We start from the raw sequence: 12243 nt of genomic DNA on the forward strand, positions 1-12243 counted from the left end.
GTCGACTCTGAGGATCCCCTCGGGAAGTAAATCTTGATCACGAACTCCACGGCGCCGAGCGTGCCGTTGAGCGAACTCGGCGTGTACGCGCGCATGACTTTTTTCCCGGTGGCGGGCGAGACGCCTCGCAAGTACAGATGATACCCCACGGGGAGACCGCACTGGTGCATCGGCGTCTCGAGCGCGAGGCGCAGTAAGATCGTATCGTGCGACAGCGGCACCTTCGCGTCGCAGCGGAGCTGAAGCCACTTTTTCGGATCGAGCGCGCGCGGGGCGTCGCCCGCGTCGTTCCGCGCGCCCGCCCACATGCGGTCGAAGGCCGCCGCCTCCGCGGCCTCGCCGACCAGCGTCCCCTCGCCGTACATCTCCGGGTTCGCGAGCGCGAACTGGAGAAGGTTCACCGGTCCTGCGACCGGCGGCGGCGTAGAAGGCGGCGGCGGCTTCGCGACGACGGCGGGATCCGACGCCGGAGCGATCGTGACGTCCGCGATCGTGGCGTCGGGGTTGTCCGCGGGGTCCAGGTACCCGATCAAAAACGGGTCGAGCTGTTTCCACGCTTTCGCGCTGTGCACCGCCTCGAAGTCTTCCGTGCTGTCCGTGCCCGCGTTCATGACGATGCTCGCGTTCCCGCCGGGGTGCGCGCCGCTCGCGATGTACGCCGTGCAGTCGTACACCTTATCCTTCACGAGAATCCACGCGTCGTCCTCCGAGTCGTGTTTCTCGATCTCCGCGAGCGAGAAGATTTTCGCCCCCGCGGGCGGCGGGCGGTACCCGGTCTCCTTTGGCGGTTCGTCTTCAACGGCCGTTTTCGCGACGCTCGCCGTCTTCGCCGCGACACGCACAGGCGGGGCGACGATCTTCCGAACCTCGCGACGATTCACGTCGCCTACACCGTTTTCGCCCGACGGCGTCTCCCCCGCTCTGGGCGCGTACAGCGCGTCTACTCTTTGAGACCACCCGTTCCTCGCGCCTCCCATCCACCCTCCGGCGCCGTCGCCCGGCTCGGTCGGGTGCTCGAACGTCACCCACTGGCACCCCTCAATCTCCACGACCTCCGTCTTCACGCGGAAGTGCGCGTTGTTCCCGCACCCGAGGAGGTTCCAGGTTACATCGCGCGGCTGCGTGTTGTGTGCTTCGTCCCACGCTCGCGCGGTGATTTCGCGGCATCTCGCGAGCGCCCCTCGCGCGACGTCGATCGACCACATCGCCCAGCACCACTGTTTTCCGTGCGCCGTCCTCGGGCACGGGCACGTCACGCGCGCGCATCGCCATGTGACGCCGCCGTCGAGGCTCACCTCCACGCGCGTCACCGCTCGCCCGCCGCCGCTGTGCGCGTACCCTCTGATCGCGAACGGCGCGTTCGCCTCGCGCGGCGTAATTTTGACGCAGTCTCCGTGCGCGGGCGCGCACACGACGGCGTTCACGCACAGCTCGCGCATCGCGATGTCCGGGTTCGTCCACCACCGTTCTTTTTCCGCGATCTTCTCGGTCGTGACGTGCGGCGGGAACACGTTGTCTCGCGTCCGCGCGTGCGCGCTCTCGATGAGAAGCGGCGTCTCGCGCACCTCGACGCGAGAGAGCCACTTGATTGAGTTTCCGCCGACGTCGCCGGGGACGATGGCGCGCACCGGGTATCCGTGGTCCGGCGTGAGCGTCTCGCCGTTCTGCGCGTACGCGACGAGGACGTCCTGCGCGGGATCCAGCGCTTTGCGGAGCGGGATGCTCACGCCGTATTCGCGCCCCGCGCCGTCGTCGTCGACGCTCTCGAGGCCGTACAGGTGCACGTGTCGCCGCGTCGGCGTCTCGCGCGTCACGCCGGCGCGCTTCAGCACGTCGCGCAACGGAACGCCCGTCCAGAGGCTGTTTCCGACCGCGCCGGCGCCCCAATCGCCGCCGTCGCCGACGACGCCGTCGCCGCCGTCGGGCGGCGTCATCGCGCGCAGCTCTTTTCTTCGGTTCCCCGCCGACGCGAGAAGCACAGGGAGGGTCGCCGCGCGCATCTTTTTGAGGTTCGCGACGCTGAGGAAATAAACGTCGACGTCGGGGCGGAGCGTCAGACGCGCGTCAGATGGAGTCGACGACGGCGGGCGTTGAAAACGAGGGACCCACCCTGGGCGAAGAGAAACACGACGAACGCGCGCGGGGCGGGCGAGAACGCTCTCGAGGAACGGCGTGCGGGGAAGCGCACGCGCCTCAGCGACAGCGCGCGGCGGACGTCGCCGCACACGCGGACGCGATGCGTCTTCGCGTCCGCGCGCGGGACGGACGAGACGTTCTCGACGTAGTGCGTCCTCGTCGGCGTGATCGCGCCGCGGGCGATGAGATCGCCGAGCGCGGGTTCCGCTTTCATCGGGTGCTTCCCGCGCACGCGCGTCATGTCTCGAGACCGATTCGAGATCCAGAAATCTGGCGTGTTCACGTCGAGGACGTCCGGTCGCGCGTCGTCGTCGTCGTCGCGGCCGCGCGCGACGTGATGCCGCAGGTCCCCGCCGACGCGCGTCAGCGCGCGCGCGAACTCGAGATCGTCCATCAGGGGCTTCTTCCCCGCGTCGTCGTCGTCGTCGTCGTCGCGCGCGTCGAGCAGCGCGCGCGCGGCGCGCCGCAGCGCGAGTCCGATCGCCGCCCCCTGCGCGAACGACGCGAGCTTCGCCAGCGGCGCGTCGGCGTCCGCCATGATGTCCGACGGGCGCGTCGCGGCGTCGAGACGCGGACGGAGACGGAGGCGCGCGCGGTCGGAGACGCGAGGACGTGGAGCGCGTTCCGACGCGCGCGGGCGGGGAGATTCGTTCGCCGAGCGACGACGCGGAGCGCGTGTCTTCCTGACGCGCGCGCGGTCGCGGTGAGCCGTCGTCGTCGAGCGCGTCTCGAGTCTCGAGGGAGGTATTATGCGCGCGCGTCTCGGCGCTCGGGGGCGTTTCGGGAGAAAAGTGTTAAAAAGTTACGGAGGTGGTTGTAGTTGTACTTTTTTCGAGACTGATTGTCCGTAACGGTCCCTAACGGCCTCTTCGAATCTGAAAGGTCGCCCTTTCGCGTCTCTCCGTGCAGACTACCCGCGCGTGCGTCGCGTTTTTATTCATTTTTTAATTTTTTAATTTATGAATTCGTATGGGTTTGCAGTGACGACGCGTCGAAATCTCGGGAATTCCAAATAAATCGCGCGAGTCTCTGACTGCGCGTCGGCGGCGAAACGCTGCCTCGAAGCGCCAGCCCGCTCCGCCGCGTTTTTCGTCCGCGAAGCGCCGCGCGCGCTGTCGGCACTTCAACCATTCCTCGAAACAATCGCGACCTCGTCGTCACTCCACGACGCCCCGCGCGCACACCTACGATGGCATCGACGCGCGCTTCCAAGACCCCCGCGGGCGCGGCGACGACCTCCACGACGACGCGGCGCGACAAGCACGGAAACGTCATGGACGCTCGGTATTACTTCCGCCAGTACTGCGGTCTCGTCTGCACGCTGTGCTCGTTCGCCTCGATCGTTCTCGCCGCGCACGTCCGCAACGAGGCGGGGCAATCCGCGGACTTGAAGCCGTTCATCTGGGGCGCCGTCGGGTTCGGGCTCGTGGGCGCGCTCTTGCACGAGCTGAGACCGTATCAGAGCAAGACGACGATGACGTTCGACAAGGCCGCGGTGGAGGCGCGCAAGGCGGAGATCGCGGCGGGTGCGAAGGAGAGCGAGAGCAAAAAGGCGAAGTGAAGGAAGCGAGAGGCGACGCGGACGCGGACGCGGGCGGCGCGTCGACGCGCGCGGGGTTCGCGCGGGGTTCGCGCGCGCGCGCGGCGTAGCGTAGGCGGCGCGAGCGGCGCGCGCGTTCGAAGAAAGACGTCCTATAGTAGCGCTACCCTACCGCGCGCGCTTCGCCGTCCGCGGCTCTTCGAGCGACGTCGCTCGTCGGCCGCTCCGACGCCGCAGACCCCGACCCCGCGCCCTCCCCCCGCCTCCCCTCCCTCTCCCTCGTGGCGCGACCTGATTGGATCGACGCGCTGTCCGAAGACGACGTGGCGTGAGCTGATTGGCTGGGCGCGATGTCCGCGTCCTCCCTCTCCGTCTCTCTCTCCCCGGCGATCTCCTCGCGCAGCGTCGTAACCCTCGAGAAAAGCTCCCGGTACCGGAACAACATCGTGTCCAGGAGCGCGTTGCTCTGCGCCGTCGTCTTCAGACCCGTTCGCATCAGCTCGTCCACGCGTCGCTTTCGGAGTTCGTCCTGTCGAGTCGAGAGGGAATTTCAATTTCGGGAGAGGATGGCGGGAGGGAGGCGGGCGAACGGAATGGAACGGAACGCGCGCGTCGGTCAGTCGAACGGTTCGCCCAGCCGGTCGACCGCGCGCGCATTCTATACACTGGTCCCCATACGACCCCGTCCGCGTGGTGAACGCCGATCCTTAAGGACTTTTGCCGTCGCATCTCCCCGCCCACCCCTCGTCGAAAGGAAAAGAAAGAAAGGATACGAAAAGAGAAGCACGACCGCGACGCGCGGGCGAAGAGCGACCACGAAACGAAACGAAACGAAACGAAACGAAACGAAACGAAACGAAACGAAACGAAACGAAACGACGGGCCTTCTCACCTTGACGCGTTCGATCGCCTCCCCGAGGGAGACGCACCCAGTGCTGTGACACGCGGCGATGAGCTCGTCTAAGGAGCAGTACCCGTGCTTGTGCGCGGTCGCGAGGAGCCCCCCGCGCGCGAGGAACTCGCTCCCGCGTCGCGTCGACGTCGAGGAAGAAGACTCGGGCGGCGCGGCGGCGGGCGCGGACGACTCGGGCGCGGACGACGCCATCACGGGCGCCTCCTCGGGCCCGTCCAGGGAGAGCCTTCCGCGCTTAACGCTCGCCTCGCCGACGTCGCGCATCTCGATGTACAGCCTCTCCAGCGGCGACCCCGACCCGGGCGCCGCGGCGTCTTTCGAGCGCGCGGAGCCTCCGCCTCCGCCTCCGCCCGCGCCCGCGCCACTTTTCGAGCGCCTGGACGCTCTGACGGACTCCTCCTCGAGGCGACCTCTCGACGACCCGGCGGATTCCTCCGCGAAGGTCGTCTCCGCGGACATCTCGACCCAGTGCTGCAGCGTGAGTAAATCCTCGTCGTTCAGCGTCTCCGCGAGCAACCTCGCGGTCCCGGTCACGATGGACTCGTGCGTTTCCAACGCGCGCATCGTCGCCGGCGACGTCCGCACGCGCGTCGGAAGCTTCTTCGCGATGGCCGCCGCCGCGGACGCGCCCTTCGCGGAGAAGAAGGAGTGCTGCGCGCACTGCGGCGCGTTCAATCGCGAATCCGGGTCGACGAGTAGCAGCCGACTCACGACGTCCTTGGCCTGATCGCTGAAGCACTTGTCGAACGGCTCGTACTGACCCATGAGGACCTTGTACAGACCGCTCACCGAGTGCTCGAACGGCATTCGACCGCCGACGAAAAAGTAGACGATGACGCCGAGCGCCCACATGTCCGACTGCTGCCCGTACACGTCCCTGGACTCCACCTCCGGGGCCATAAACAGCGACGTCCCCATCGGCGGCGTCTTCTGCGTTCGCCTGTCCTCCCTCGTCATGTGCGCCGCGCGTCCGAAGTCGATGAGCGTCACCCTTCGCGGCGAGGCCCTCGACACCATGACGTTCTGAAGCTTCAGATCTCGAAACACCACGCCTCGCGAGTGCACGTGCGCGACCGCGTCCACGAGCTGCCGCAGCACGGACGTCTTCTCGTCCGTGATCTCGCGCGCCGGCCTCCCGGCGTCGAGCTCCTTGTCCAGCTGCACCAAGTACTGCACGAGGTGAAACCCGTCGCAGTGTTCGAGGACGACGCACACGTCGCGATTCGATCGATACGCGGCCCGGACCTCGATGACGTTGGGGTGATGGCACAGCCGGAGGAGCTCCACCTCGCGCAGCGCATCGTCGAGCTTCGCGTTCGAGAACGAGCTCGCGCGCGTGCGCTTCACCGCGACGCGCGCGCCCGTGACTTTGCAGCGCGCCTCGTACACGACCGCCTGCGCGCCCTCGCCGATCTTCGCGCCGACGCGATAATCGTCGTGGCACTTGCGATCGCGCACGACGACGACGGACGGCGGCGGTTCGAACGTCTTCGAGACGCACGGACCCATTCGACGCGAGCGGCGCGCGAGGACGACAACGACGACGACGACGTTCTTCGCGCGCGCGGACGACGACGCGGCGACGTGTGTGTCGAGCGAAGCGTCCGCGCGTCGAGACGACTCGAGAGGTTTCGGAGGTGTGGGAAGTGTGGTGCGGGACGTTGACGCGTCCTTTCGAGCGAGTCGTCGACCGCGGCGCTTGATCGATCCATTGCGTCGCGACCGCGACGCGAGCGTCGTGCGACCGATCGCTAAGCGAACGCGCGGTTTGAAACGCCAAATAGCCGCCCCCTGCCAAAAAATCACGTGCTGGAGATCTGATAGATTTTACCACTCTTGATGTCAACGTTTTTCACGCCGATTTACTGTCGTTCGCGCCTCACGTCGCGACACGCGGCCGCCGCCGCGATGCCGTTCGAGGACGAGCACGGCTCCTTCGCCGTGATCGACTTCGTCGCGCACTTGTACCGAGGCACGCGCGAGGACCGACGCACGCTGAAGACGATCTGGGAAAAGTACAGCCGAGACTCGGAGGCGGAGAGAAAATCTCCCGGGTTCGAGATCGTGCGCATGCACCACGCGACGTTGTCTCGAGTGTTCGCGGACGACCCGGACGGGGAGTACCTCGACGTCGAAGACGTCCAAATGTGCTGGGAGGAGTTCGTAGACGCGCTCAGGACCGCGACGGGGGCGGCGAACGACGACGCCGACGCGCGCGCGGGCGTCGCGGCCGCGCCCGGCTCGCCGCAGCGGGAGAAGTGCTACGATAACCTGGAGCAGCCCGTGCTTCGACGAAACGCGTCCTTCAGCGCGCTCGCGCGATCGCTGCACAGCGCGGCGGAGGCGAGCACGCCCCCGGGAACATCGGGCGGGAACTCTCCGGACGGCTCGAGCCGCGGCGGGTCGACGCGAGGGATACGTCGGATATCCTCCAAAGGGATGCTCCTCGCCGTCGGCGTGGCGTCGAGAGAGGGATCGGCGCGCGGGGGACTCGCGCACGTGGACGAGTGGACGCCGAACCTGAGCACGCTGTCGAAGGAGGTGAGAGATAAGCTCGAGCCGTGGGACGGCGTCAGGTGACGGAGCGGGGGGGGGGACCCGCGCGCGCGCGCGCAGATGAACGCGACGACGACGCCGATGAGGTAGGTACTACAAGTCAGGGAAGGTTAATTACAGTAAGAATAAGACACGCGCGCGTCGTCTCGTCTCGTCTCGTCTCGTCTCGTCTGCCTCCGCCTCCGCCTACGCCCGCGCGGTCGGCCTCGGCGGCGCCGCGGGTCCCCCCTCTCCGCCCCACCCCCACAGCAATTCGCCGCCGCTCTTTTCCGCCGCCATCTTCTGCATCCATCCCCCCGGCGTCGGCCCCGCCACGGTGGGGTGCTCGAGGATGACGCCGCCGCTCGGGTGCGCGTGCACGCGGACGCGGTACCACGGGTTGTTGAGCATACCCATCACGTTCCACGTCGGTCGCTCCGGCATCGAGTTTTGGGATTGATCGAACGCGCGAAAGCAAATCTCGTTCGCGCTCGCGATCGCGCTCGCGTTGACTTTAATCTCCCAGTGACACCAGCACCAGTGCTTCGCCTTGTCGCCGCTGGACCCCGCGGCCCATCGCGGCTTCTCTCGGACGACGACGTCGCCGAGTTTCCACGATTGCCCCTGATCGAAGCTCACCTCCGCGCGGATGACTTTGCGCCCGCCGCCGCTGTACGCGTAGCCTTTGATCGTGTACGTCTTCGCCGCCGCGGGGATGACCTCTTCGTGCTTTGGATACGCGATGGCGCCGTTGATGTTCAAGTTGTTGATGATGTACTCCTCCTTGAACCACCACCCGTCCGCGGTGGCGGTCTCCGCGTCCACGCCGACGGGTAACACGCGGTTGTCGTTGAAGTGGTAAAAGTTTTTCGACTCGCCGTCCGTGACGATCACTTTCGTGAGGAATTTGATCATCCGGCCGCCGATGTATCCGGGAATCAAGACGCGACACGGAAATCCGTGATCGGGGTGCAACCGTTCGCCGTTCTGCTCGAACGCGACGATCACGTCGCACGTCGGATCCAACGCGGTCTCCATGTCGATCGACGTCCCGTACGACCCCGGCCCGCCGTCCTGCCCGTCGTACGACTTCGGGAGCTCGCCCTCGGGGCCGGCGAGGCAGACGAACCGCGCGCCCGGTCCCGGCGCGTGGATCCCCGCGCGGTTGAGCAACAGACGCAGCGGGACGCCCTTCCAATACGTGTTCCCGACCGCGCTCGGGCCCCAGTTGAACCCGATGGACTTTTTGATCATGTTTTGTTCTTTGCGTCGGTTCCCGGCGCACACGACGAGGCACGGGAACGTGATCGTCGGCATGGCCGCGAGCTCGTCCATGCCGAGCTCGAACGCGTCGGGAACGTTCCTGCGACGCGCGACGAAGACGAAGACGAAGACGCAGACGAAGACAAAGATGATGAGAAAAGAAAGGAAGAAGCGTCCGAAGCGTTCGACGGCCGCGCCAACGGGGGTCGGCGAATTAGCGGCGCGCGGCGCAGGGGATATGCAGATTGGCGCGCGCACCCGCCGATCGCGATCCGGTGCGTCTCCCACGCCAGTCGCGGCACCGCGCCGTGGTTGCGAACGACGTGTAAGTTCGCCGGGCTGATAAAGCCGTAGTCGAACAGCTCCGGGAGGTCCGCCTCGACGTTGAACGGGTGCTTCCCGGTCAGACGGATGAGGTTCGGGTGACGCGGGACCCAGTTATCCGGCGTCTTGACGTCGTCCGCGTGGATCTGTCGCGGCGACGGGGGGAGACGGAAGGAAGGACGGAAGGACGCGCGTCAGTCGACGCGATGCGTGGGGGGGGGAGAGAGAAAAGAGACCGAACGCGAACGACGACGATCGACGAACGCGCCTCGGGCCACTGCTGCGCGAGATGTCTGTGCCTGCGGGCGTCCGCCTCGTGGTCGTAGTTTTGATGCGCGTCCGCGTTGAACGCGACGGAGGTTTCTTCGTTCTTCTCGCTCTTGGCGCCGCTCCTGCTTTCGGTGATGTGTTTGCCGGCGAGCGCGCCCGCGAGGGCGGCGACCGCGGGGACGACGAGTTGCGCCATGATGACTCGCGTGCGAGCGGTGGGAGAGACGCGCGCGCGGGACAGCAAACCCTTCGACAGAAAACCCGGGGTTGTCGTTTTTCGGGTTGGTCCTTTCAGGTCTTTCCGTAACGTTTCGCGCGCGCGCGGGCGTCTCCAGTTCACCGGACCGCGTCGATTTTCTCGATACAGATTTTCATAGGGGTCTGCGCGTCGCTGAACGGCGAAAAGAACATTTGAAAGGTCCTATCGCGTTTCAAAGTTTTTCAAACGCGAAATCTCGCTTCAGCTGAGTGGATCTCGGCCCGACGCACAGCACGCCGTCACTTCGCGGGGCCCTCCAGCGCGGCGCGCCCCTTCGATGTCGTCGTCCACCGCCGCGGAGGCGACCGCGCTCCCGCCTCCCGGGAAGGACCTCGCCTCGGACGCGCGCGTCGTCTCCGAGCTCAAGTCCCTCCCCTCCGAGACCTCGCGCGCGCCGTGGAGGAAGCTCTCGATGCGCGAGGTGTCGTCGCATCGCACGCTGCGCGACGGGTGGATAGCGGTGAACGGACGCGTCTACGACATCTCGGCGTTCGCGACGACGCACCCGGGGTTCAACAACGCGGGGCAGGTGAGCACCGCGCTCGCGATCGCGCGGATGCTCGGGAAGGACGCGACCGCGGAGTTCGAGGAGATTCACTCGGACAAGGCGTGGAGGCAGCTGAGAGACTTCCAAGTCGGCGTCCTCGCGCGCGACGACGAGGAGGACGACGAGGAGGACGCGAGGAGGGACGCGTCGGCGACGCGCACTCCGGCGCCGCCGGTGCCGTCGTGGCTCGCCGCGGATCGCGACTTCTGGATCGCTTACGCGAACGGGGTGTCGGCGGACGTTCTGCGGTACCTCACCGCGAGCGGGTATCCGCAACGCGACGACGACGACGACGACGACGACGACGACGACGCGGCGGCGGCGGCGGCGGCGGCGAAAGACGACAAACCGAAATCGTCGCCGTCCTCGTGGACGGACCGACGCCGCCGCCGGTCGTTCCGCGGCGCCGCGGCGCTCGCCGCCGTCCTCGCCCTTCGCGCGTGCGTGCGAACGCGGACGGCGCGCGGACGGGATCACGCGCGACGCGCGACGCGGCGGCGGAGCATCTCCGTCTCGTAGCTCGCCAGCGCTCGTCCGTGGGTATTCTTCTCTAGCTCATAGCACAGCATGCTCAGGTCGAAACCGTTATATAGCCCTACGGTACAGTATGCTACTCACGTCGCGTCTCGCGGTCTAGTCCCTACGCGCGCGCTTCTCATCGCTCGACGGCGACGACCGCCCCCTCTCCGTCGTCGTCGCATCCGTCGCTCCCCCTTTCCTCGCCTCCCCCCCCGTCCGCGCCGCCGCTTCCTCTCGGCGCGGACGTCGTCGCGTACGACTCGGACAACTGCGGCGTCGACGCGACCCTCAGGAGCTTCGTCCCGCCCCGAACGCTCTCCTCTCGCGTCACCCACGCGGGTTTGTCCCCGTTCATCGACCGCGCGTGGTCGATGTTGTCGCACATGAAACCGCGCGACTGCTTCAACCGCGCCTTCGCGACCCGGTTATCCGCCTTCGTCTCCTCGTCCTTCTTCGAAAACTTGTAGCTCAGGTGCTTGAAGCTCGCCGCGAGCGCTTCCGTGAGGGAGGATAACGAGCCGCTCTTTTTTATCCCCTTCTCTCTGCGCAAGTCGCGGACGCTGCCGATGTCGTGCACCTCAAAGTTTTCGTCCTCCGTGAACGTGACCGAGGACGACCTTCGCATGCGTCCGCCGCCGCTCGCGCTTCCTCCCCGTCCCCCGTCGTCGGACGCGCCGGCGGCGTTGTCGCGGATGAACAGCCACGCGTCGTCCGCGCCGTACTTGCTCACGTCCGGCGTCGCGAGCGGCGTGACGTCCGGGCTCGGCCTTCGCTCGTCCAGCGCGACGAGTCGGTCGCCGTGGGCGTGCCAGATGGACGCGAGCTGCGCGTGCGTCGGTCCCGCCGCGCCCGCGCCCGCGGCAGACCACGACCTCGCGCTGCGGGTCACGAGGATCGACCGCGGCTGCGGCGGCGGCGACGACGGCGACGACGGCGCCGCGCACGACGCGGGCTCCGCGCGCGGCGCGCGAGGACGACGCTCTTCGCGAACGCCGCCGCGCAGAGCGTCTGACGAATGATCTCGTCCCTTCGCGTCGTCGGGGGTGCCGCCGCCGTCGTCGTCGGACGACGACGACGACGTCGTGGACGCGACGACGGGGGACGCGACGACGACGGTCCCCGCGAACGCGCGCCCGCCGCGGACCGCGCGGTCGCCGCCGTCCATCCGCGCGCGTCCGACCCTGGACGCGGCGCGAGCCGCGGATAATGCGCACGAGGTCGCGTGAAAGATGTGAAGTCGTGATCCCCGCTTCCCCGGCCTCGCTCCGCTGACCGGGAACTGCACGAGAAAAAAGCGAGTGTAGTACGCGATTTCATCGATAAAATGCGCGTTTTCATCGCGAACGCTCGCGTTGACCGGTGCTCAAAAGCGCGGCCCTCGCCGTCTCCGAAACGACGACGCCGAAAGGACGTTTTCAGGTTCATCAGAGGGCGGCGTTTTCCGCGCGCGAGCGAATCCGCGTCGGAGTCGACGACGCGCGCGCGCAATGGACGCGGACGCGGTGACCGTGCGCGTCGTGCGCGAGCACGACGCCGCGTCGTTCGTCGACTACGGCGGCGACTACGGCGGCGGCGCGAGCGGCAACCCGTTCCTAACGCCCGCGCCGCCGCGGACGCCGACGCCGACGCGGCGAGACGCCTACGAGCGACGAAAACCTTCGGCGACGACGACGACGTTGATGGACTCCGTCTCGTCGCGCGCGGACGCCGCGGAGCGCGCGGAGCACGACCGCGCGTCCATGCTGGGGGACGGCGACCTGCTCAGCGACGGCACGCGACGAGACCGACGACGACGAGGAGGCGGCGGCGGAAAGCCGCCGCCGCCGCCGCCGACGACGACGACGAATCTAACGAAGGCGCGGCGCGACGACGCGTGGACGCGCCGCGCGGACGCCGCGCGCGACGGCGACGGCGACGGCGACGGACGCGCCGCGGCG

The 12243-nt window shown here is 67.5% G+C and overlaps 7 protein-coding genes across 7 annotated transcripts in view; 3 read left to right on the top strand and 4 right to left on the bottom strand.

The window, feature by feature from the left end:
* The window catches only part of NIA1 (NADH nitrate reductase), a gene marked incomplete at its 5' end in the record, with an annotated part of 4121 nt that extends 1447 nt beyond the window's left edge, over positions 1-2674 (bottom strand). The window contains 2 exons of the mRNA XM_003058275.1: positions 21-2019; positions 2193-2674. Coding sequence (XP_003058321.1) covers positions 21-2019; positions 2193-2674 — 2481 coding nt within the window. The remainder of the gene's footprint in view (positions 1-20; positions 2020-2192) is intronic.
* A 651-nt stretch (positions 2675-3325) lies between these two features.
* MICPUCDRAFT_57686 (uncharacterized protein) lies at positions 3326-3697 on the top strand (the record flags this gene model as incomplete). The annotated part of the gene is made up of 1 exon (XM_003057897.1): positions 3326-3697. One exon carries the CDS (start codon positions 3326-3328, stop codon positions 3695-3697), a length of 372 nt encoding a protein of 123 aa, XP_003057943.1.
* A 142-nt stretch (positions 3698-3839) lies between these two features.
* On the bottom strand, positions 3840-6098 carry MICPUCDRAFT_57687 (kinase domain-containing protein; the record flags this gene model as incomplete). The annotated part of the gene is made up of 2 exons (XM_003058276.1): positions 3840-4205; positions 4341-6098. The coding sequence occupies 2 exons, from the start codon at positions 6096-6098 to the stop codon at positions 3840-3842; spliced, it is 2124 nt and encodes a 707-aa protein (XP_003058322.1).
* Positions 6099-6428: 330 nt separating this feature from the next.
* MICPUCDRAFT_67708 (uncharacterized protein) lies at positions 6429-7277 on the top strand (the record flags this gene model as incomplete). Its single annotated transcript, XM_003057898.1, has 1 exon — positions 6429-7277. One exon carries the CDS (start codon positions 6429-6431, stop codon positions 7167-7169), a length of 741 nt encoding a protein of 246 aa, XP_003057944.1. The 3' UTR covers positions 7170-7277.
* Positions 7278-7331: 54 nt separating this feature from the next.
* NIA (nitrate reductase) lies at positions 7332-9177 on the bottom strand (the record flags this gene model as incomplete). Its single annotated transcript, XM_003058277.1, has 3 exons — positions 7332-8487; positions 8589-8857; positions 8953-9177. The coding sequence occupies 3 exons, from the start codon at positions 9175-9177 to the stop codon at positions 7332-7334; spliced, it is 1650 nt and encodes a 549-aa protein (XP_003058323.1).
* Positions 9178-9517: 340 nt separating this feature from the next.
* On the top strand, positions 9518-10306 carry CB5F (cytochrome b5 reductase; the record flags this gene model as incomplete). Its single annotated transcript, XM_003057899.1, has 1 exon — positions 9518-10306. One exon carries the CDS (start codon positions 9518-9520, stop codon positions 10304-10306), a length of 789 nt encoding a protein of 262 aa, XP_003057945.1.
* Positions 10307-10442: 136 nt separating this feature from the next.
* Positions 10443-11471, bottom strand: MICPUCDRAFT_39569 (uncharacterized protein; the record flags this gene model as incomplete). Its single annotated transcript, XM_003058278.1, has 1 exon — positions 10443-11471. One exon carries the CDS (start codon positions 11469-11471, stop codon positions 10443-10445), a length of 1029 nt encoding a protein of 342 aa, XP_003058324.1.
* Between the last annotated feature and the right edge of the window lie 772 nt (positions 11472-12243).

Source organism: Micromonas pusilla (genome assembly GCF_000151265.4).
Source record: "Micromonas pusilla CCMP1545 genomic scaffold MICPUCscaffold_4, whole genome shotgun sequence".
NCBI classification, from domain to species: domain Eukaryota; kingdom Viridiplantae; phylum Chlorophyta; class Mamiellophyceae; order Mamiellales; family Mamiellaceae; genus Micromonas; species Micromonas pusilla.